Here is a 22,497-nt window from a genome sequence, read left to right on the forward strand (position 1 = left end):
TAAGTGTTTACTCAGAAAAAGTTAGTATTAAGTAACAGCCAAAGATCTCTTGTTTAAGAGTAAATTGGGCAAAATGATATTTTTAGGGCACAAGAGAACAGTTTAGAAAAGCTGCTGTATAAAAACAGATCAGTAAAATACTGCAGCTTAATATGTGTCTGGAGAATCTTGATGCCAAAATTAGTGCAGGCAAAACCGATAACCATTCTTTTACAGTTGAATGTCAGCTTTTCCTTTGAATAACACATTTTTAAAATAAATACAAATTATTTGAATGGCAACACTTGATCTGACAGCCTTTCTAGACAAGTGCTGAAAAATTCCAAACTTGCTATCACTCAAGTCTTTTATTGTGGTATGATGATAAAGAAATCACAATTGACTTTGGTAAACAAATGTACTTAGAAAGTAGTTGTGGAAACTTGGATTTTGCTGCAGGATGGGACATGGTACAGCACAAGCAGCAGTATTTGGGAATGTTAGAATGATTGTAAAAAAAAAGTTGATTTTAAAATTGCTATCAATCACAATATTAGAAGTACCACGTCATATTATGGATTTAAGCGGTTCCCCCTTGGTAGATATTTACTGAAGTTACTAATTAGTTTAGCTCACTCAACTGGATTCAGTTGTCACCCATGTTGGAAATGACATACATGAGGGCAGGTTGTTAATTCTGCAGTCCAATAGGGCTGCAACTGATGATTATTTTGGTAGACTAATCATTCAATTTTATTATTTATTTTTTTCTTCAATTAGTCACGATTATTTCGTGCCTGACTATTTTGATTACTGCGACCTGTGGTTGCACATCTAGTCCTGGGCTCCAGTGCATGTCTTACCTCATCTGCTCACGTCTGTCCACCTGTGAATGTCACCCTGATGTCTCTGCATTAACATGATTAAAGTTAATAAACAATCAAATTAAAATAACAACCACTGAAACATATGAATTTGAAAATAATCAGATGTTTTATATTAGTGTGACCATCACAATAAAGAAAAAAAATACGTTAAACAATACAAACTAAAGTGCACATAGTCTTTAAACAAAAAAAAATGCATTTAATTTAACCAAAAATTGCCACTGGTGTGTCTTAAAGTCCAAATGTTTAAATAAAGCTCCAATTCAAAAAAAATAAAACGATGTACAGTTAATAAAAGATTCAGTTCATATATTCCTGATTGCAGTGCAGGAACGTGAGCATTTCGAAATGCTCTGGTGTGAGGCTGGCTCTCTTCTTTGAGACAATGTTCCCAGCTGCTGAGAAGAGACGGTCAGAGGGAGTAGAGGTAGCAGGAATACACAAGAATGATGTTGCAGACAAAGATGTTTTAATCATCACACTCTGAAGGAAAAGTAGTGTTGTTTATCACATCATGTACTATATTATGTCAAAATAAAAAAATAATGGACTAAAATATGTAACAAGCTAATTACTGATATACTCCAAAACAGAAGTTACCTAACATTAGTTAGAGATGCTTTGCTATTCATATGAACTCAAATATTATATGAAGAAGAAAAAAAACTAGGACGGTTCAGCTACTCCTATTCACTCGTTTACTATAGCTCCAAATACGTTAGCAAACATAACTGAAATTATATTCACTTAACCCTTAAACCGCTGTAACTGGTTAAAGTTGTTTCTAGTGCAATTTCCCAGCACGCCGGAGCCGAGTATATTCGGCGATGTATATTCATCAAACCCTGCAACCGGCTATATTTGCTTCAGACCAGTTTGCCAGCTCACGCCGGAGGTGATTAGTCAAAGTCATATATTCGTTGAGCAGCCAGCTCACGACCACTGCCGGCCCCAGCAGAACTGCAGCCCCACTGTCTCTGGGATTCTGCCGCTGCACTAGACGAGCCTGCAAGCATCAGCGCTTCCCTTTGTGTGTTTGCGTGCAGCCAGTTCAAGCGTAGTTGGCTCGGTGATTTACTGAATTTCACCAATGACTTCAGTTGCACCTTGAACATATAATAGATTGTTGCAGTAGTTTTTTTTTTTTTTTTTTTTTTTTTTTTATAGTTTTTACAGTTCATTTGCAGTGTGTAAAATCAATGTTGCAATACTTGTGATGCTCTTTGCATGAAAAGAAATACGTCTTCCATTAAAATTTCACATATTCTTTGTGAATTGTGATGTTTACTTAAAAAGAGCAGCTAAAAAGTATTTGGCGTCCAAGGGTGCATTAACCTTTCAACCGACACATACTTGGGGGTTAACTATCATTGTTGAAACCTTGATATGCACATTACAGTACAAACATCGTTAGTGTCATGCGTTAACTTTACTCACTAAAACTTAACTCTCAAGAGACGGCAGCATCACCGCTCCAGGATGCTTGCGTTTCAGATGCTCATGCATTGCGGTGGTGCTGCCGTGAAAAGAAAGCTCTGCTTTGCATAATCTGCATTCAACTTTTTTTTTCCATCTCCTTCCCCCTCCTCTATGCGACTCGCCATTGCAACCACGTTTATTTTCCTCTACATTCTTCTTCTCCTCAGACATTCTTCTTTGTTGGTAGAACTGTATGCATTCTTGACAAACGATACATGTAGTGCATTGCAGTTACAAAAACCAATCTGCTTCTTTGTGACTGGAGCCTCTGTTGAAGGTTCTGTTTCACATGTCGGCAATAAAAAAAATTGGCGCCAATTGATTTTTTTGTAGTCAATGTCGATTACGTCGACTAATCATTGCAGCCCTACAGTCAAATCCAATTTATTATGCTTAGGAGCAGGTAATTTAAGTTGAGTATTGTTGAAATTAAGGAGGGGGGGGTGAGGCAGTGTGTAGAACAGTCAAGGTTTAGATTTATACATGAAGGGATGAAAATGAGTGTAAAGGCATATATACATCCATTTTCCAACCTGCTGAATCCAAACACAGGGTCACGGGGGGTCTGCTGGAGCCAATCCCAGCCAACACAGAGCACAAGGCAGGAACCAATCCTGGGCAGGGTGCCAACCCACTGCAGGCATATATACATAGTAACATAAATTGTAGCCCAAGGATTAACTGCAAAAGAAAAATAACACTTTAAAATGGCTTGCCTTGATGCTATAAGTATTTATATAAAAAAAGTTGTAGTTTTATGTAGCAGAGTATAATTATTTTAGCAATAACAGAAACCCAGTTAAATAAGGATACGGATGACCAACAGATGGTTACATTTTTAGGAAGGATAGACAGAACAGAAAGGGATGTGGGGGAGTTGTTGTTTAGGTCAAGCATAATTTAAATGCAAGTCTTCAGTTGGGTGATGAGCCACATGTTAGTGGGGACATCTGAAATGCAGCTGGGAAAGAGTCCTTATTTAAGGAGTGTGCAATAGACACTCCAAGGCAGACAGTAATTTCAATGTGCATCTTTTTCATATTAAAAAGGTAAGTTTACAGGGTGATGTTAGAATCCTGGTGGATTTTAACCCAATATTAACTGGGCAAACCTTGTTTAGATTTAATCAGTGTCTGTTTTTTAACACAGTATTTTAAAGCATTAATGCAGGAGGAAGCCTGTCCAGATTTAGTATTTTGTTAAAATTGGGATAAAGTTCAGGTTGTAGAGGTGATTGAACCGCTAGGGTGAAGTGACCATAATAGAATACAATTTTTTAGTGTTTTGGCAGTTTGGTTGCAAAGACTAAAACTGTTGCATTTAACTTTGCTGCATCTGTTCAGAATTTTCCTACTAAAGACTAAAAGCGATAATCTTTTCAGTGTAGAAACAGCTGAGGTCTAGAAACGTTTTACATTTAATGCAAGATGGGTACATCCCAGAAATAGGAATTGTTAGGAAATTGTGGGTAGGTAAGGAGATAAACTGTTAAAAAAAAAAAAAAAAACACCTGTTTTAGGGTATATAAAACTAATAATTCCAATATGAATTTTAGGGCGTATGAGAGAGACCATAGAGATTGATATTAGAGAAGTTCAAAGGCAGTTGGAGAGGAGATTCAGTAATTTAGTAGTAAAAGAACAGTCGAGGAGGAAAAGTACTGCTTAGAGAGGCTGAAATCTAACCTCACCTTCACCAGATGTTTATCCTTCAGTACTTAAGGAAGTTAGTACTAGGGAAATTCCAAAGGTCTAGAAAATGGCAAATATGAAAAAGGTGAACAGGAAGATCCAAGTATAGTATAAGCCAGAAAGCTTAGCATGCATCATAGATAAATTAATGGAAGGAATTAAGAATAAGATTGAGCAACAAGTGGCAAGATTAAGAGTTTCTCAAGTGTTCAGACAAGGAAGGGAGATGTTGTGCAAACATTCTGGATTCCTACAAGGAAGCAACAAAACTATCCAAATAAAGTGGTGCTTATATTTGTCTTGACTTTCAGAAAGCATTATTTGAGGTATCATGACAGATTAGGCATCAAACTAAAAGTGGTTGTTCAGGATGTGGTGTGTGGATGGGTGCAAAATTGGCTCAAACACAAGAAGCAGAGGGTTATGGTGGAACCTTTTTCAGAATCGAGTGTCAGTGGTAGAGCCTGTGCAATGTTTAAATTTATATAAATGATTTGATTTGGAATATAAATAAGATGGAAGTAAAAATGTTACATTTGAATTCACATTGAGACCTCTGAAAATTGAAAGTACACCTTATGAGAAAGATTTAGGAGTTGTAGTGGACTTGTCGCAATCAACTTAGAAGCTGTTAAGGCTAACAGAATGTTAGGTTATACAGCACAATGTGTAGAGTTCAAGTCCAAGGTGGTTATGCTCAAGCTTTATAACACACTGATAAGACTTCATCTGCTGTACTGTTTTGGTCTCCAGGCTACAAAAAGACATAGCAGAAAAAGTCCAGAGAAGAGGAAAGAGATTCCATGGCTACAGGGAATGAGTTTTGAGGAAAGATTAAAAGAGCTAAACATTTTCATTGTTAGCAAAAGGAGATTAGGGGCGACATGCTTATGTATTTAAAATTATGAAGGGAATTAGTACAGTACAGTGGATCAACACTGTTACTTTAAAATGAGTTTAACAAATGCACAGGGTCACAGTTGGAAACTTAAGGGTAAATTTCAAACAAACGTTAGGACCTTTTTCTTCACGCAGAAAACTATAAGCACATTGAATAAGTTACCAAGTAGTGTGATAGACACTCGGACTTTAGGGAACCTGAAAGCTAGACAAGATGTTATTTTGGAATAATTAAGTGGATAGCTTTGTTGGCCTGTTATTGTCTCAGTTGCTCTAATTAAGTAATCACATGTGATCAACAAGTTGTTGAATATATTAGGGCATTTTCTGAGTGGTAACAAGCTATTTTGATTGAATTACCTGCTGCATCAGTGTCCATTTTTGTTGCCATGCACATTTCATGAAATGACTTAGCACTGTATCCGCTTTTGTTAAATCTTCCAGGCTTACTGCAATTTTTCACCTTTTCAATCTAAAATTAGTTTTGTCTGAAAGCAATAGGCCGCTTTTTAATATCTGGTTTCTGGGTGCTGTCTGCATACAGCATGGTGCATTCTATGACTTGGTTGTGATACTGTCTCCTCTCAGCATTCAGTGATACTTTGGATTATCCTCCATAGTTTATGTGCTGTTAGCAGCTCTCTTTTAAAAGCAACATTCAAGCCAAAGAATTGGATCTTTTGTCTTTATCAAATTGTTTTTCATTAGGAAAATACCGTGTTGACCAAATATCCTAAACATCTAGTAGTCCACCAGGCTTTGTATGTGTAGTTACTCAGGTTGTCCGGCCTTAAACATTGCATTTCCTCCCATGCCATTTGTTTTGGTTAAATTTTAGTTGTCCTTCTAATAAACTGATGGAATTTATGAAACCAAAGTCATTATTAAACCATACAGATTTAGTATTTTCTAACTTGTTTTTTTTTGTAATTTTAAGTATGCTGCTTCAGCAGCACTGCTAATTGTGTCTGTAAGACTATATGCAGTTCTGTCAACCTAAAATACATCCATTTTTATAGTCATCCTGGTGCTTCTATGTCCTTTGTGCTATCAAATGATAAGAGCATTAACTTGGGTCACTTGTAGCAAACTCTTGAGCATCTCATCAGTTTTTGAGTTCTGTACTTCAGGTTCTTGCAAAGAATACAAAATGGCAGAGAGTCTATGAGATCTTCTCTTCATCCAACAGCTTGACTTTTTTTATATAAAAAAAAAAAAAAAGCTAAACTCTGTTTTCTTAGTTTAAGGCTAAAATTACAAATTTTAATTTGCAGCAAACTTAATGAAAATTGTATGTTGCGTATCATGGTTTTAAATATTAGTGTCTACCAATAACCAATATTTGCTGACTTACCAGTCCCCATATTTCTTTAACAAGACTGAATCAAAAGATCATTTTTTGTGGTGAACTAGACAGATATCATAGGTAATGTTACCAAAAATCAAATTTTTGTGTTGTATTTTATGGTGAAAACACATTAGGGTTGTGCGTTTTATCGGTATTTATATATTTAAAAAAAAAAAAAAAGTAAAGCGCAAATGGTACAGTAACATTTTTCTAATTTCAGTATTGGACGTAAACAGTAGATTTGAAAGACCTTGTTTTCTTCTGTCCAATGCACAGTGGATCCCATGGGGAACAAAACCAACCCCCTAGTGTTCCTTAAATTACAAGCCATGTTATAGAAATGTCTGCGGTGGGTCACCACATTTATTATAACATTGAGTTCATCCACATGTGAATTCTGTGTCGAATGATATGCCACCTGCCATTCATGTGCTGTTTATTGTTGTACTGCAGTATTTTAAACTGCACCATTGACAGTTCATGTAGTGCTTTCGTTTCTATAAAGCGAAACTACAAGTATCCCCTATCTTAAATTTTAATGCTTATTAAACGTTTAGTCTTTGAAGATCACCAGCAAAGACATGCATAATTGGGGGAGAGAATGGGTACTGGCATAAATGCTAGAATAAAATGAATGTCGTTAAAATATTGAAAACTAGGGGGCTTCGCTCGCCAACCCCCGTGTCTGGTTTTCCGGATACACACTTTTAAGATTTTTTTTCTTTCTTTGAATTGTTGCTATTTCATTAGTTTCACTTTTATTTCAGAACTTCTGTAAAAATATTTGTAATCTTGTGAGTCCCAATATGCTGAATCTTTTTAATCCTCACAGGTGGCGCAGTGGTAGTGCTGCTGCTTTGCAGTAAGGAGACTGTGGGTTTGCTTCCCGGTTCCTCCCTGTGTCGATAGCGCTTTGAGTACTGAGAAAAGCGCTATATAAATGTAATGAATTATTATTATTATTAATGAGGTCAGGATAGGTTTCTCTGTTTGGAATTTCAGCACACACAACGATCTAGACCATCAGCAGTTAAAAAAAAAAAATAACAAAGTAAAAAAAGTAAGTAGAGTTCTGCATTGGACTCCTGTCTGTAAAGTCATGCTGTTTTCCTCTCACAGTTCCAAAAGTACATGGGGTTACCAAGGTGATACACCAGCTTTTGTCTAGGTTTTTGTACAAGGGCTAGACAGAACGTTTTTGACTCCTGGGGTAAATTTAGCTTTTTAAATAAGCACACAGATCAATATATATATACATTAACAAAGTAAACAGTAAATGCATGTGCGGTAAACTCCGTTTTTGAAATTCTCAAGATTCATTTGTCACATGCATAGTTACACAGGACAACACGCAGTGAAATGTGTCCTGCTCCGCTTATCCAAAACTGTGCAAAGTTAGAAGAATAGCGGTTAGATTAACAAAAAGTCATAGATTGAAAGATAACAGTATAGTAGAACATAATAAATAAGTAAAATTATGTGAATAAAGTAGATTTAAGTGTTAAGGTGCAATAGTGTAGTAATTATTGTGCAAAACCAAAGTTAGACTGGTGCATAGTTAAATGAGGCAGTTTGTTTTGCGCTACTGTGATCTTTACTTACTTTTTTTATATTTCCTAATTTTCCTACTTTCATATCCTTTAACTTTCTCCACATGTTTATAGCGCTGTTTTTTTGAGCCTTTCTAATTTCCCTGGTTTCATAGTCTCTAACCTGCTCTGCATGTGTTTAGCGCCAACGTTTGTAAACGTCTTTATGAAGTTCTACTTTGTCTTTTACTCATTGTCTTTTAATTCTGAGCCGGATTGGACGTGCTTTTTTTTTTCCAATTCCATTTGTTCCGGGCTGATAATTACTTATTTTCTGAATTTGCACCTCGATTATTCTTTTTTGCTCTTTTATTCTTTCCAACGCATTTGTCTCTTTTCTCAGCGCTGCTTTCTTCTTCGCTTAGATGTCGACATTTAATTTATAACGTACTGTCTTTATACTCTTTATATACGCTGAGAGCCCTGAATCTGTGTATGCTCAAATCCTTCACAAGACTGAATGTTTTGCTGCCTATTGTCCTATTTGATAGATTGTAAGTAGGGTGTGTCTTTTGTCTTGTGGGTCTTTAAAATATCTTCCGAGATGATCACGTATCATAGACTTGCTTTTTGCTTTCCTGGACAGGATTTCTTTTTATAATAGATAACTGGTGGGACTGAAGAACATGATTTTTCAGGATGTTATAAAGGCTGAGTGAATTGGGTGAAAGTGGTGTATAGTAGATAGATAGATAGATACTTTATTAATCCCAATGGGAAATTCACATGGTGTACTATAGCATTGTTGTATGCACAACGCATTTTCAGTGGTCACTACATATTTCCAATGGTAGTGAAGTATCTGAGGAATCTATTCCCGTTTTAAGTAATTCTTTTACGTTCAAGCCTCAGGTGCTCCCTGTATGGTGTTTTGCATGTTCTCCCCATGTGCATATTTGTTTCCTCCAGGTACTCTAGTTTCCTTCCACAGTTCAAAGACATGCAGGTTAGGTTGATTGGTGATGTTAAAAAGGCTTAAATCTCTGTGTTCACCGTGTGATGTAATGGCGCATTGTGTAAGTGTTGTTCCTGCCTTTCACCCTAAGCTAGAAATAGACTTTGGCTCTCCTGCAACCCTACTATGGGTAAAGTTGGTTTTAGAAAATAGATAGGGTAATGTTTTAATAATACATTTGCTTCCCAATTTATTGTAACAATACTCTTTTTCATGTTAGAAGTCTGCTTGAAATGGGGGAAAAAATGTTAACTGATGGTAGTCGTCGTCTTGTGACCCATATTAAAACGTTTAAGAGATCATGCATTAGAGAATTCAAAGGAAGACTGCTCCTTGTACCAAGATAGTGTAGAGTAGGAGGTGGACAAACCACTCCTGAAAGCCCCACCCCATTCCCAAGCTTTTCAACATGGGAGAATGGCTGGTTTTGGCACACCTGGAGTGTTCAAAGTAGAACCATAGCTTCAGGGAGACGTGGGATTATGAGATGCAATAGTTGATGTGCACTTTGTGTGGTTCATCAGTCAGGTGCATTATTGAGCAACTTTTGGGGTGCTGTGGGTGATGTTGACATTAGTCATTATTTGCTTTGGTACCATGAAAATAATGGTGCTGTGGTCTGAAAGCTGGTATTGTGATCAAAGTCAAAATTTTAGCACAATCCAATACTATAACACATGAAGAGTGGATTTCACCTTTTTTGTTTTTTTTTTGAGTAATGAGGTCTCTACAATGTGATTAAAAACTTTTTTTAAAAGCAGCACAGAAAAGGTAAACTGAAAATCTGTATTCAATCAATATTTGAAGAACTTTTCAGTAAGGATTGTGGTTGATTTCAGAGTATATGATCAGAAATTATGCAAGAAAAGCTTTGTGTTTTTTTTTTTTTTGTTTGTTTTTTTTTAAATTCAAATATTTTATTTGTTCAGGGGATCTCGCATATGCTAAAACGTATGATGCTGCCATTTCTGAATTAAGTTAACAGAGCAGGGGAGGTAAAATAAGTTGTTTTTGGTCCACAGTCAACCCAAAAAATGAATGCAAAGTTGTAAATTTTTAATCATTTAACACCCCATCTCTGTGAACCTCCATAGAATGATTCAATAAAATGTTCGGAAATGCTGTTTTTTTTTTTGTTTTTTTTTTTAATGCTTTTTTCCTTTATTTCTATTTACTAATGGGAAAACCATGCCCAAAGTAATACTCTTTTTTTTTAACAACTTTTCATTTCCAGTTTGTTGTAAATATTTCATGCATTTTTAATCTGTGTGGTTTAATTTGGGGATTTCAACAGGTACAGCTGATGAATTGAATGATGAAGTGGAGCAAAAGAATGAGTCTGAAAACCCTAACGCCACACCAGCTAATTTGGCAGTTGAAGCACATAAGCAGAAGATATTGGATGGATCATCTCCATTTAGTCAACTTTATAAAATGCTTAAAAATCAGATTGAGGCTAATGACAAAAGTAACATCCATTTAACTGATGGTAAGCCACCTAGAAATGTTTCAGACAGTGCCAGTTTGCTGGTCCAGTCACCAAAGCGTAAATCTCAGAAAATATTGCAAAGTAAAGTCTTGGAAATGGAGATATTGGAGAATAAGCAGGAAAATCCATGTTTGTCATTGAAAGCTAATGATATTTCATTGGAAAAAGTAGTCTCTGGCAGAAGGAGTCAAAGAAGCAGCTGTAATTCCTTGGGTTCTGACAAAAGACTGGCAGAATCCTGGAGTATAGACCCTCAAGAAGTTAAAGCAGAAACACCAAATACCAGAAGAAAAAGTAACATAATACAGCATTTAGTTCCTAATGCAGATCGTGAAAATCAAGTACCTGACAATGGCAAGGAGAGTGAAGTACTTGAAACTCCTAAAACATGTTGGCGTTCAGGGACATCTTCAAGTTTATCTAATTTTGTAGTATCTGATTCTTCTGTTTCAGAGCCCCTTGTTTCAAAAGAAACCCCTTCACTTGGAACCCCTAAATCCTCAAGTAAGGGTCGTGGCAGAAAGTCACTGAAATCTTCCAGCTTGTCTTGTATAGATGTCCTGAGTAATGAAGTGCTGTCTACAAACAATGGCGTAGCTGAGAGCACAACCAGTACCCAGGAATTACTCTTGAAACAAGAGGATGGGAGAAAGAACCTTTCTGAAAGCTATCAAAGCCGTGCATCTATAAGAGGTGACAATAATAAGACTAGGCGAAGCTCACAGGTTATACACAGAAGATCTCTAAGTGCAAGTGAAGTTTTACAAGCAATTCAGGATTCACATTTGACTGAGGTTTCAGATTCAATAAGTGAACAAAATCATGAATCATGCAATGTAAAAACCAGAAGGAGCTTTAAAGCTGAAATAGTAGCATCCCAAGTAAATTCTCCCAAGCAGGATTCTATCTCTCCTAGTCTCAGAACTAGGTCAGCATCCCCTGCAAAGGTAAAGCAATTACCTCAGAAAGCTCTTCTGCAGCTACCAGCAACAAGCCATACAAACAGTCCTACACCAGCCATTCAGTCCCCTAAAAGTGAAACTAAGAAAGTTTTGTCAACACCGAGGAGATCCAGCAGTCTAGCTGCTGCCATTAAATCCCCTGAAAGTGAAACAGAGGCTGTTTTACCAACACCAAGGAGACCAGGCCGTCCTGCAGCTTCCACTAAATCACCTAAAAGTGAAATGGAGGCTGTTTCCTCAACACCAAGGAGAGCCAACAGTTCTGTAGCAGCCATTCAGTCCCCTAAAAGTGAAACTAGGAAGGTTTTGTCAACACCAAGGAGATCCAACAGTCCTGCAGCTGCAATTAAATCGCCTGAAAGTGAAACGGAGGCAGTTGTGTCAACACCAAGGAGACCAGGCCGTCCTGCAGTTGCCACTAAATCCCCCAAAAGTGAAACAGGGGTAGTTTTGTCAACACCAAAGAGATCCAACAGTCCTGCTGCAGCCATTCAGTCCCCTAAAAGTGAAACTAAGGCAGTTTCCTCAACGCCAAGGAGACCTGGCCGTCCAGCTGCTGCCACTAAATCACCTAAAAGTGAAACTAAGGCCGTTTCCTCAACACCAATGAGACCCAACAGTCCTGCATCTGCAATTAAATCGCCTGAAAGTGAAACGGAGGCAGTTTTGTCAACACCAAGGAGACCTGGCTGTCCTGCTGCTGCCACTAAATCCCCCAAAAATGAAACGGGGGTAGTTTTGTCAACACCAAGGAGACCTGGCTGTCCTGCTGCTGCCACTAAATCCCCCAAAAATGAAACGGGGGTAGTTTTGTCAACACCAAAGAGATCCAACAGTCCTGCTACTGCCACTAAATCCCCCAAAAGTGAAACTAAGGCAGTTGTGGCCACACCAAGGAGATCCAACAGTCCTACAGCTGCAATTAAATCGCTTGAAAGTGAAACTGAGGCAGTTGTGTCAACACCAAGGAGACCTGGGCGTCCTGCTACTGCCACTAAATCCCCCAAAAGTGAAATGGGGTTAGTTGTGTCAACACCAAGGAGATCCAACAGTCCTGCAGCTGCAATTAAATCTCCTGAAAGTGAAACGGATGCAGTTGTGTCAACACCAAGGAGACCTGGGCGTCCTGCTACTGCCACTAAATCCCCCAAAAGTGAAACGGGGTTAGTTGTGTCAACACCAAGGAGATCCAACAGTCCTGCAGCTGCAATTAAATCGCCTGAAAGTGAAACGGATGCAGTTGTGTCAACACCAAGGAGACCTGGGCGTCCTGCTACTGCCACTAAATCCCCCAAAAGTGAAACGGGGTTAGTTGTGTCAACACCAAGGAGATCCAACAGTCCTGCAGCTGCAATTAAATCGCCTGAAAGTGAAACGGAGGCAGTTGTGTCAACACCAAGGAGACCTGGGCGTCCTGCTACTGCCACTAAATCCCCCAAAAGTGAAACGGGGTTAGTTGTGTCAACACCAAGGAGATCCAACAGTCCTGCAGCTGCAATTAAATCGCCTGAAAGTGAAACGGAGGCAGTTGTGTCAACACCAAGGAGACCTGGGCGTCCTGCTACTGCCACTAAATCCCCCAAAAGTGAAACGGGGTTAGATATGTCAAGACCAAGGAGATCCAACAGTCCTGCAGCTGCAATTAAATCGCCTGAAAGTGAAACCGAGGCAGTTGTGTCAACACCAAGGAGACCTGGTCATCCTGCTACTACCACTAAATCCCCCAAAAGTGAAGAGGAAATCTCACCACGTAAGAGATCTGTGAGCAGTGTGACCAGAGGGATGATGCTGGAAGCTGGAGAGATTACTGGAGAAAATGATACAGTGCCTTCTCCTAGTAAGTCCTTTTTAGTAGCACTACAAATACAAACCTATTTAATACTTGTAACAGAAAAACTCTTATTTTGTCATATAATTGTAGACATTTCAAGACTAACCTTGCTATTTTGTTACCTAGTTCTGATTTCTACTAAGAACCTCTCCGATAACTTTATATATATATATATATATATATATATATATATATATATATATATATATAAGAAAAAAAAACTGAGTGGTCTCCCCTAGACTTTCTTGTATACTCGGATATGGGGATTTGAGGAGTAAAGCGCAAGTCAATGATTATATTACAGTATGTGCATTAAAGAACCATCAATATCAAATCAAATTAATATATTGTACAAATATTACAATAGTAAAGTTGAATAAATCTGACTCTGCATCTGCATGGATAATAGGTAAATTACCACCTCCAGTTAATGGAAATAGCCCAAAAGTTGTTAGAAATCTGTTTTGTACCTAATACTTGTATGTAAATTTTGGTTGACCGAAGTGAAAGTGTACTAAGTTATTGTGTTTACACACAAACATAATTCCAAAATTAGTATTTTAAGATGCAGGGAGGTCTAAAACGTTGAGATTCATCAATCCTGACATTAAATCTTTTGACGATTACAGTAATTTCCCTGTCCTTCGTATATGAGAAAGTTAAAAGTGCTGATTTTAAACATTTACATTATCCATTAATGGCCACATTTCCTTTTGGAAAACTACTTTTTTTTTTTTTTTTTTAAATTGTGTAAAGCAGAATTCAGTTTTTGAAAGGTTCAGGAACTAATATATGCAACTGAAATGTGTGTTCCATTTTCTGCTTCTACAAGTTTCATTAAATCTATGTGTCTGTAGCCTACTTTCTACCAAGTTAACTCCTAGAACTGATTTAATAATAGGGCAATATAAGAATGCCCATATTTGAAACACTGTCATCAGCTATTGTGTTAATAGGGTCTTTTGTGTAACTGGCTGTTTTTGTAAGGACAATATACAACATTACATATTAATTTTTTGGAAACTTGCCAAAATACAACTTGGAACATTTAAAGTTTTCCTCTCCTGAAACCTTTTTTTTTTTTTTTATAGCTTCTAATCAAATCTCAACACGAAAGCGGAGGAGTGGAGAGCATTTTGCGAAGTTATCAGAGCCTCCTACAAAGAGGAAGAGAGTTTCTTTTGGTGGACATTTAAGTCCAGAAATATTTGACAGACGTTTACCACCAAATTCGCCACTGAAAAAAGGTGCTGCCCCACTTAGACTGAGTTTATCAGTGATGAAGAAGAAGAAGAAGACCATTACTAAACCTAGCAGATATTCAATTTCTGTGGTTGGCTCTTCTATGATGAAGGTATATTTTACTGCTTTTTGATCATGATAGCTTTTAAGTAACTAAACGCAATCCCACCTTTTTGAAAGTGTTTTTGCAGGAGTGTGTTTGGGGTAAGTAGATAATTATGATAAAAGTGGAACACAGAGCTTGTTGGAACTGTTCGGATAGTGAGTTTTTTCATTCGCCTTGAAGATAGGCTTAAGTATACCATTTTACTAACAATGTATTAGCTTTCATTGCAATCATTTCATTTTGAACCACTATGTAATAAGAACTTTTGGTAAATTAGTTAATATACTGTATGTTTAAGTAAGTATTCTGCTATAAAGTATTACTCTGAGCTGTTTCAAGAATAAAATGTAAAGTAAGTTGTGTATTTGCAACAAAATAAAGTGACTTCATGTAGGAGAGGTTTTGAGTGTCAAATTAAAATACAAATAACAAAATCTTAAACCAGCTTAACCTTATTTAGGTTTGCAGGTTAGATGAGCAAGCCTCTGTAGCACTGTTCATATGGCAGGAAACCATGTTGTACAAGGCACCAAACCATTACAGGTTCAGCAGGCTCAAACCCACAGTTACACAGGCAATATCCGTGCAACCTGTTGTATTCAGCAAAATATACTTGCTCCCTGGGCACATATTCCTGTAGAGTTGCAGCCATACTATAACTAATGTCTCCCTTCACAGTAACCATAATTGAGGAGATATTGTTCTAAAGAAACTTGATTTGTAAATGCATCATATACAGATAGCTGAAGGATACTCAAAGCTATCTTGCAATACTTCACGGGGCCTTTGATTATTTGTCCATCTTTAGTGGGATTGAGGGCATTTTTCTAGTTACAGGCAAAGGGGAATGTCACCAGTTGTTCAGTTTAGGTAGGCTTGCTTCAAAAAGGCAATATGTTATTTATTTCCTTATGAAAGTCCATTAGTTAAACCTATTTACAGATGCTTCAGTTAGTACTGTAAATCCTTTTATTAGTCTAGTGCGGCATCCATTAACCATCTGTTGACTATTACTAAACATGGAATGCATTTTCTGTTCACTAACACAGCACATTTTAGTAAAACCATTAACTTTGTTGAGCTCCTTCATTTACTTTGCTCAGACTGTTACGGTTACATAGGAAAATATTTCTGCCTGGTATGTCAGTTAACATTTTCTTATTTCTGTATGCTGAAATTATGTATTTATGTAAAAATAGGTGTACTGAAACCAAGCAGGGTAACAGATCAGTGTTGCATTGATGACTAGTTTTTCAGATGTGCAAGGCTCGCAAAATTGCTAGCCCGACGTCCCGGGGCTATTGTGTCTTCCAGTCGGGCTACCAAAATCTATCTCATCCCTGCCCGTCGGGCTATCATAGGAAGGAAAAATATATGTCAATGCTTTTGCATTCTTTCGCAAATGTAGCTGGGTAATTGTGTCATTTTCGGGCATCGATGAGCCATTGTCAATATGTGAAATATTGAAATCACGTTTGAATTCGCGCTTGTTTTTTACTTTCACTTTGCAATCGCGCGAACTGTGTATAGAGAGCGGCAGTATTGCTTGGTCAGTGACGGATTAATTGCGCACCAATTCCTCTGACATCGTCTTATCACTCATTAGCTTACTATTCAAACGTGACAAGTGAAATCTCCCGCAGCAAGCTTAAACATGTGATAGAGGTTCATTGCGCAGAGAATTTAAAAAATCGCTGACCGTTATGTGTGTGCGTGTGTAAAAATAGATGGATTTACGCAGGCATTTTAGTTCTGCTGAGCCAAATAAGACAGGTCAGGATGAAGAAGGGACAGCCAAAGAAAAGCCTACCACAAAGCGGAAAAGTTATGACAAATCAGACTATGAGGCAAAAAGCGCAGCTTTTTGGTTTCATGGACAAAAGAATTTCTGTGGCTGGAATATGACAAGCTAAATAACAATGTTCTGCCGGGTGTGTCGTGAGTTTCCCTCGATTTCTGAATCAACAACCGTCTTTGTTACTGGGACCAGTAATTTTAGGAAAAACCCCATGAAAACCCATGAGAAATCTCTGCATCACAAGAAATGCATTGGTGCTCAGTCTGCAGCACCTTTCCCAGAACAAACACCAATTGTAAAAAACATACTAAAAATAAACCAAGCACAACAAGAAGTCCTAAAAAGGCTGTTTAGAACAGCGTACTATGTTGCAAAGAGTGAACTACCATTGGCAAAATTTAGCAGTCTTTGCAAACTTCAAAAAGCAAATGGCCTAGATCTTGGTTCCACTTACCTCAATGACCATGCTTGCAGAGAGTTTATTGGATCAATAGCACAAACTTCAAGAGACCAGATAGAAAAAGAAATTCAAGAAAGCAGGTTCTTATCCATTCTTGCAGATGGCAGTACAGACACTGGTATAATAGAACAGGAGTTGGTTCATGTCAGGTATGTGAGAGATAATGGTGACATATCCACATACATGATCAAATGTTAGCCAGTCAAGAGTGTAAAGGCTGCAGGTATTTTAGAGGCTATTGATGAAGCAGTGAACACCATGGGTATCAGAGAAGACGCATGGAAAAAGAAAGTAGTGTGTGCAAATTTTGATGGTGCTGCAGTGATGATGGGTGAGAAAACAGGAGTAGCTGGGAGACTGAAACAGAGGATACCCCACATCATAACAATCCACTGTGTGGCACACAAATTAGAGCTAGCCGTGCTGGATAGTGTGAAAGGTTGTGAGTACCTGGTAAAATTTGAAGATACACTGAAAACCATCTTTAAGATGTACTACTATTCCCCAAAGAAGCAAAGAGAACTGACAGAAATAAGTGAACTGCTAAATGAGAAACTGGCACATTTCAGTGGCCTGAAGAGCACACGGTGGCTTCTAAGCTCGCTGAGATGTCTGAAGGCTGTAGAAAAAAATTACACTCCCACTGTTGTTCACATGGAGAACATGGAAGGAGGAAGTGATGTCAAGTCCGAGGATGCAGCCAAGGCTAAGGGGGTGGTGCAGGAGATGAAGACTGAGAAATTTGTTCGCTTCCTGCATTTCATGTTGGACTACAGTACCATCTTATCCAAGTGCTGTACTGATTTTCAGCATGATAACCTAAACATCACGCTTACTCAGCCTAAAAACAAAACCAGGAGAATACCAGAAAACCTTGGACAAAAAGTTCACAGCGAACGAGGATGGTAGCATTTGCTACTGTGGAACTCGGCTCACAAAAAGTCAGCGACCTGCTAGAAGAGGTGAGGGCACAGACAAAGACACCTTTGGTGCAGAGATTCAGAAGATTATTGACAACACAGTCAAGTACATGGACAACAGATTTAAAAATCTGCATGAAAAGCCTCTCTTGTTTCAGGATTTTTGACCCTTCCACTCTTCCCTACCCCAGAGAAGAGCTGGCAAATTATGGGGATGAAGAGGTGGATTATCTTGTCATACATTTTGCCAGTTTGCTAGATGAGGAAGATTTAAAAATGTGGCTTGCAGAACACCGGGGTAGCAAGGTAGATGATTGCTAGTACAGAGATCTCCTCTCTGAGAATCCAGAACACCTCTCTCATATCTTGTTGCTGGTGAAATTAATGCTGGCACTTAGTCCATCAACAGCCATCTGTGAGAGAGGATTTTCTTGCATGAACCGAGTGAAGACAACACATCGTACCTCTCTACACCCTGAAACACTGAATGACTGCATGCAACTCTCCATTAATGGGGAAACAGTTGAATCTTTTTGCCCTGACAAGTCAATTCGTTTCTGGATGTTTTCTTGAAAAGGTTCAAGACACCTGGATCATAAAACCCCGACAAGAACAAAGAGCAGTGAAATGGAGGCCGATGCACAGGAAGAGAAAGCTGATGGAGATGCTATGCCCTCAACGTCGAGTGGCATTGTTCTCATCCGTGACTTCAGAGGAAATTTCAGATTCAGAATCTGACACAGACTGATTCATGTTCTACACAGTTCTTACAAGTTCATAGAAATTGCTGTTCAATTAGAACCAAATATTTGAGTTGATGATTGTAATTTTTATACAGTTTTAACAATTTTTTGATTGATGTTTTGTTTCCTTTACAATATTATACATTAGAAATCTTTTTTATTCGGGCTACTTAAATTTATTTTGGGCTACCAAAAACTGAAGAGTGCCTGCCCGAAGGGCTACCAGGGATTTCGAAATTTTGCGAGCCCTGATGTGGGTATACCAACTATGCATGCAGGGCTTAGTTTAGTGAGTAAGCTGCAAAGCCACAATTGCAAAGTGATAAAAGTAAATATGGAAGAGCTTTTTTTTTTTTTTTTGTTTTTTTGTTTTTTAGAGGAAGAAAAAAGTGTTTTCAGAAACATGCCCTAAACCCAGAAGTCATGTTTTCTGAATTCAAAACCTCTGCTGTTTCAAAGCACACACATTCAGTAAGTTTAACAGTTTCATTTTCGTGTTTGGCTCAATTCACTGTAGTCCCAATTTTAAACACAAGAACATGATAATTTATAAAATGCTTAACTAGAGAACACAATTTCTCATGACAAATTAGTGCTTTTATTGTGGGAAACGTAACTTACTTGATGGACATTGAACTTGTGCCTTAAGTGCATTGCAGTTGATGGTAATAACAGTTCACATTTGGAAATAAATATGCTCCTGCTTGCATTAAAAAATAGCCTATGTGCCTTGCAGCAATAACTGTTTTTGCTCTAAACTTTAAAGTGATCTCATTTTCACTCTATTAGACTTATGGTTTAATGTGGCTTATGCACATACTTTTGTGGCATTGATGATTAATTTATGTAGCTAATTGAATAATGAGATGTTGACCTCATTATATTGTATGGGGAAGGAAAAAGTCGATTTTCATAATTTTTTTTTTTTTTTATAGTAAAAAGTATACCGTGGGACAAAGCACCTTGTGTGGATTTTTGTCTGCACTTGTTAGAATAAGTTCGAGGTTCAGATGTTACTTGATGTTCTCCTTAAAAATTAGAATATCTAAAATAGTAGCCTGCTTTCACACGAAAAGCAAATTCAAAGCCTGCTATTCTACATTATAAATAAGTTAAATGTGAACTGGCTAATGGTTTGCTAATCGGTTCACATTGTTTATTTACAACTCTATAAATTTATATCACAGAGGTAAGCATTGTAACTAGAACGATCTCCAGGTGTTCAGATATTTTATGTTCCAGATTAGCTTAGAATAAGTTTTAAAAAATTTTTAATCTGGCTCTTTTGGGATGGGTTCTTCAACTTAAGTTTCAGAAAGAATGCTATTTATATATTTTCACTCTCTTCAGCTGGGTGTGTTGTGATTAGGAAACTAGTCAACAATCACTTACACATATACACACACAAGTCATTCAAGTATTTCTGTATGCATGTAATTTTTCAATATATTTTTGATTTGCTTAGATATATGCATGATTAGTAGTGGACAGTCCTGCTGCAATGTAGTTCTATATTTTTAAGAAACCTTAATGTGGTGGTCATTTTCAGAAAATTACATAAAATGCATATACGTTAAGACTGTTTGTTTTGTGTGTGTTTACATATTTTGTAGTCACAAAGGGAACCAGTAATGAAATAAAGGGCTAGGGTTTTGGGAGAGGTCATTAGCCTTTTTATTTGCTCCAAGAAAGTTCTTAGTTGGTGGGTCTATTTATACTAAATGTTTCTTTATGAAGTAATGTATTCTGAAAGATGACTGTTTTTAATTTGCAGGAAACTTTAGAGTCTTCTGCAGAGGATAAATCTATTAAGAAGTCCTCTCCTGGCAGATTGCTGCCTAAAGCTAGCAGTACTCCTCATAAATCGAAGACTCCATCGCCTTGCCAGAAATCAACTAATAAGTTGACACAAAGTGTGACACCAGATGTGATTGTGTCTGCATCAGCTGCTGAAATTGTGGTGAACAATTCTGTTGAATCTTTAGTTAAAACGCCATCTCCTGGCACAAGAGCACGTAGAAATGCAGCTAACATAGAGTCTGAATCTGTGACAAAAGTAAAGGGATCATCTTTCAGTAACAGGAGATCTTTGCAAGATAGTAAATCTGTCTCCTTTGTTTCAGAAGGATCACCATTGAGAAAACCAGTAGATGACTTAACATTCCCTTCACCAAGTAATAAACTGAGTGACTCTAATAAAAACAGTACAAAGTTAGGTATATCTTTAAGTGACTCCCCAAGATCTTCTCCTAGGACAAAGTCAGTAGTTGATCCTGGCCAATCTCATGTAAATTCCATCAGCACTCTTCAGATATCCCCTAGGAATAAACAACTCGGTGGATCTGAATCAACACCAGACAAGAAGCACCTTGTTGTAATGGGTACACCTCGTTCATCTCCTAGGAATCGTTCATTAATTAGCTCTTCTGGTACTAACAAAGCTGCTGTTGCAGACAGTGTTAATCTAGCCTCACCTAAAAGGAGGTCATCTCCTAGTGTCTCAACAGCACCTAGTGAGTCCAATGAAGGAACACCATATGTTCGTGGTCGTTTCTCAATTTCGAGAATACATACACCTTCACCCAGTACTGAAGAAAATGCTCCAAAAAATGTTAATGCAAATAAAAACATTAACTTCACTCCCAAACATGTTCAAGAACGAAAAAGCTTGTCCTCTACTGCAAAGAAGTCTATTACTAAAAGTCGCCGAAAGAGTGCTATTTTTGGTTCTGTACGTACAAGACGAAGTGGTGTACTACAGTCAAGCCTGTTCGGTGAGTTAGTACTCTTTTTTTTTTTTTTTTTTTAAATTGCATATTTATAAATTTGTGAGTAATCTATAGTGTTCTTCATTAGAAATTAGAAATCTATTTTTTTGTTTGTTCCTCTTGTAGCAAAAAAATCCTGGGCAGACATCGTTAAGCTTGGTGTTGCAAAAACCAAGACAGTGGCAGCTGCGAGGAAACTTTCTTCTCGAAAAAAGCACGTAAAAAAAGTGTCTTCTAAAGTTCAAAAGGTAGTATCTTTCCCGTTGTGTTTCATTATAAATGTACTTTTTATTTTAAATCCTAGTTTTAAAAAAAAAAAAGTATTCGAAAAGAATCATGCTTACCAGAGCAGCACTTTACATCTTTTGGAAATGTATGCTTCAGCATGTACAGTAAAGTATAGTATTTAAGGCTTTTTATGCTAAAAAGGTTCATAAAGCATTCAAATACATGAAGAGTCACTAGGCCATACAATGTCGGCCAAATAGTCTGTGTCTTAAGTACCACACTGTCAGGAAATGCGCTTAACAGAATGCATTGACTAAAAGTAATCGTGGTGAAGGATTACAAGGAATCATGTATTTTGTTGAAAAATTCTGCATGGCCTAACTTCATAAAAGAGAAAAAAAATGTAGGTGCTTTTTTAAGATAGAAATTGCAATAAGTTACTCCCATTGTTGCAAAGTTTGTCACGGTATAATGCAAGTTAAGAAGTGAAGTACTTTGACAGTTGACTTTATCAGCTGTGTGTACTATGGGGATAATACCCTGATGCAAGAAAGGTATCCAAATATTTTACACCGTAAAATCATTTTAAAGGCTTTTACCATATATACTCACGTATAAGTCGGGTCTTGAAACCCGGAAAATCAATTCTAAAATCAGACCCCGACTTATACGCACATTCAAAAATGCAAAAGTTAATTTTTATTTATATTTTTTTTACATCTTCTTGCCTCCTCCAATCTTGGATCAGTTTCTCGGACGCATCAAATTTTATTGCAGCAGTGTAGTTACCAATTTCTTTCGCTACTTTAACGACACTTAATTTAAAACCAGCTTCATATTTTTTTCTGATCGAATGCTCCATTGTAGATAAGGGATGCTCTTACGATAAAGGTGTATGAGGGTGTGAAATACAAAAACTAATCGCTGCAAATGTTGCTTCAGAATAGTTTGGGTATTGCCGTGTGGTCACGTAGGCACAATAGAGAGAGAGAGAGAGGTTAGGAGCACGCGCTGATACAGCGCATTGCCGCACCCACATAGGAATAAAAGGCAGTGTGCTCTGTGGTTACTCTCTCAGATGGGCGTTAGCATATCATAATCCCTTGTACGAATATCGTGAGT

General features: G+C 37.5%; 1 protein-coding gene and 1 long non-coding RNA gene across 8 annotated transcripts in view; one reads left to right on the forward strand and one right to left on the reverse strand.

Moving 5' to 3' along the window:
- The window catches only part of mki67 (marker of proliferation Ki-67), a 49,577-nt gene that overhangs the window by 4,265 nt on the left and 22,815 nt on the right, over nucleotides 1–22,497 (forward strand). The window contains exons 7-11 of the mRNA XM_051922265.1: nucleotides 10,123–11,797; nucleotides 12,302–13,116; nucleotides 14,202–14,464; nucleotides 20,154–21,153; nucleotides 21,274–21,395. Of these exons, the coding sequence (XP_051778225.1) occupies nucleotides 10,123–11,797; nucleotides 12,302–13,116; nucleotides 14,202–14,464; nucleotides 20,154–21,153; nucleotides 21,274–21,395 (3,875 nt within the window). The remainder of the gene's footprint in view (nucleotides 1–10,122; nucleotides 11,798–12,301; nucleotides 13,117–14,201; nucleotides 14,465–20,153; nucleotides 21,154–21,273; nucleotides 21,396–22,497) is intronic.
- Nucleotides 11,345–13,114, reverse strand: LOC127526550 (uncharacterized). 7 transcript variants are annotated; one of them, XR_007934045.1, is made up of 5 exons: nucleotides 12,973–13,114; nucleotides 12,685–12,828; nucleotides 12,253–12,396; nucleotides 11,851–11,964; nucleotides 11,345–11,490 (listed from the first exon to the last, which is right to left on the reverse strand). It is a non-coding gene; the product is annotated as an uncharacterized LOC127526550 (long non-coding RNA). The 7 variants fall into 7 exon arrangements; XR_007934044.1 differs by lacking the exon at nucleotides 12,685–12,828; XR_007934040.1 differs by lacking the exons at nucleotides 12,253–12,396; nucleotides 12,685–12,828 and adding an exon at nucleotides 12,397–12,540.

Source organism: Erpetoichthys calabaricus, chromosome 2 (assembly GCF_900747795.2).
Source record: "Erpetoichthys calabaricus chromosome 2, fErpCal1.3, whole genome shotgun sequence".
Taxonomy (NCBI): Eukaryota; Metazoa; Chordata; class Cladistia; order Polypteriformes; family Polypteridae; genus Erpetoichthys; species Erpetoichthys calabaricus.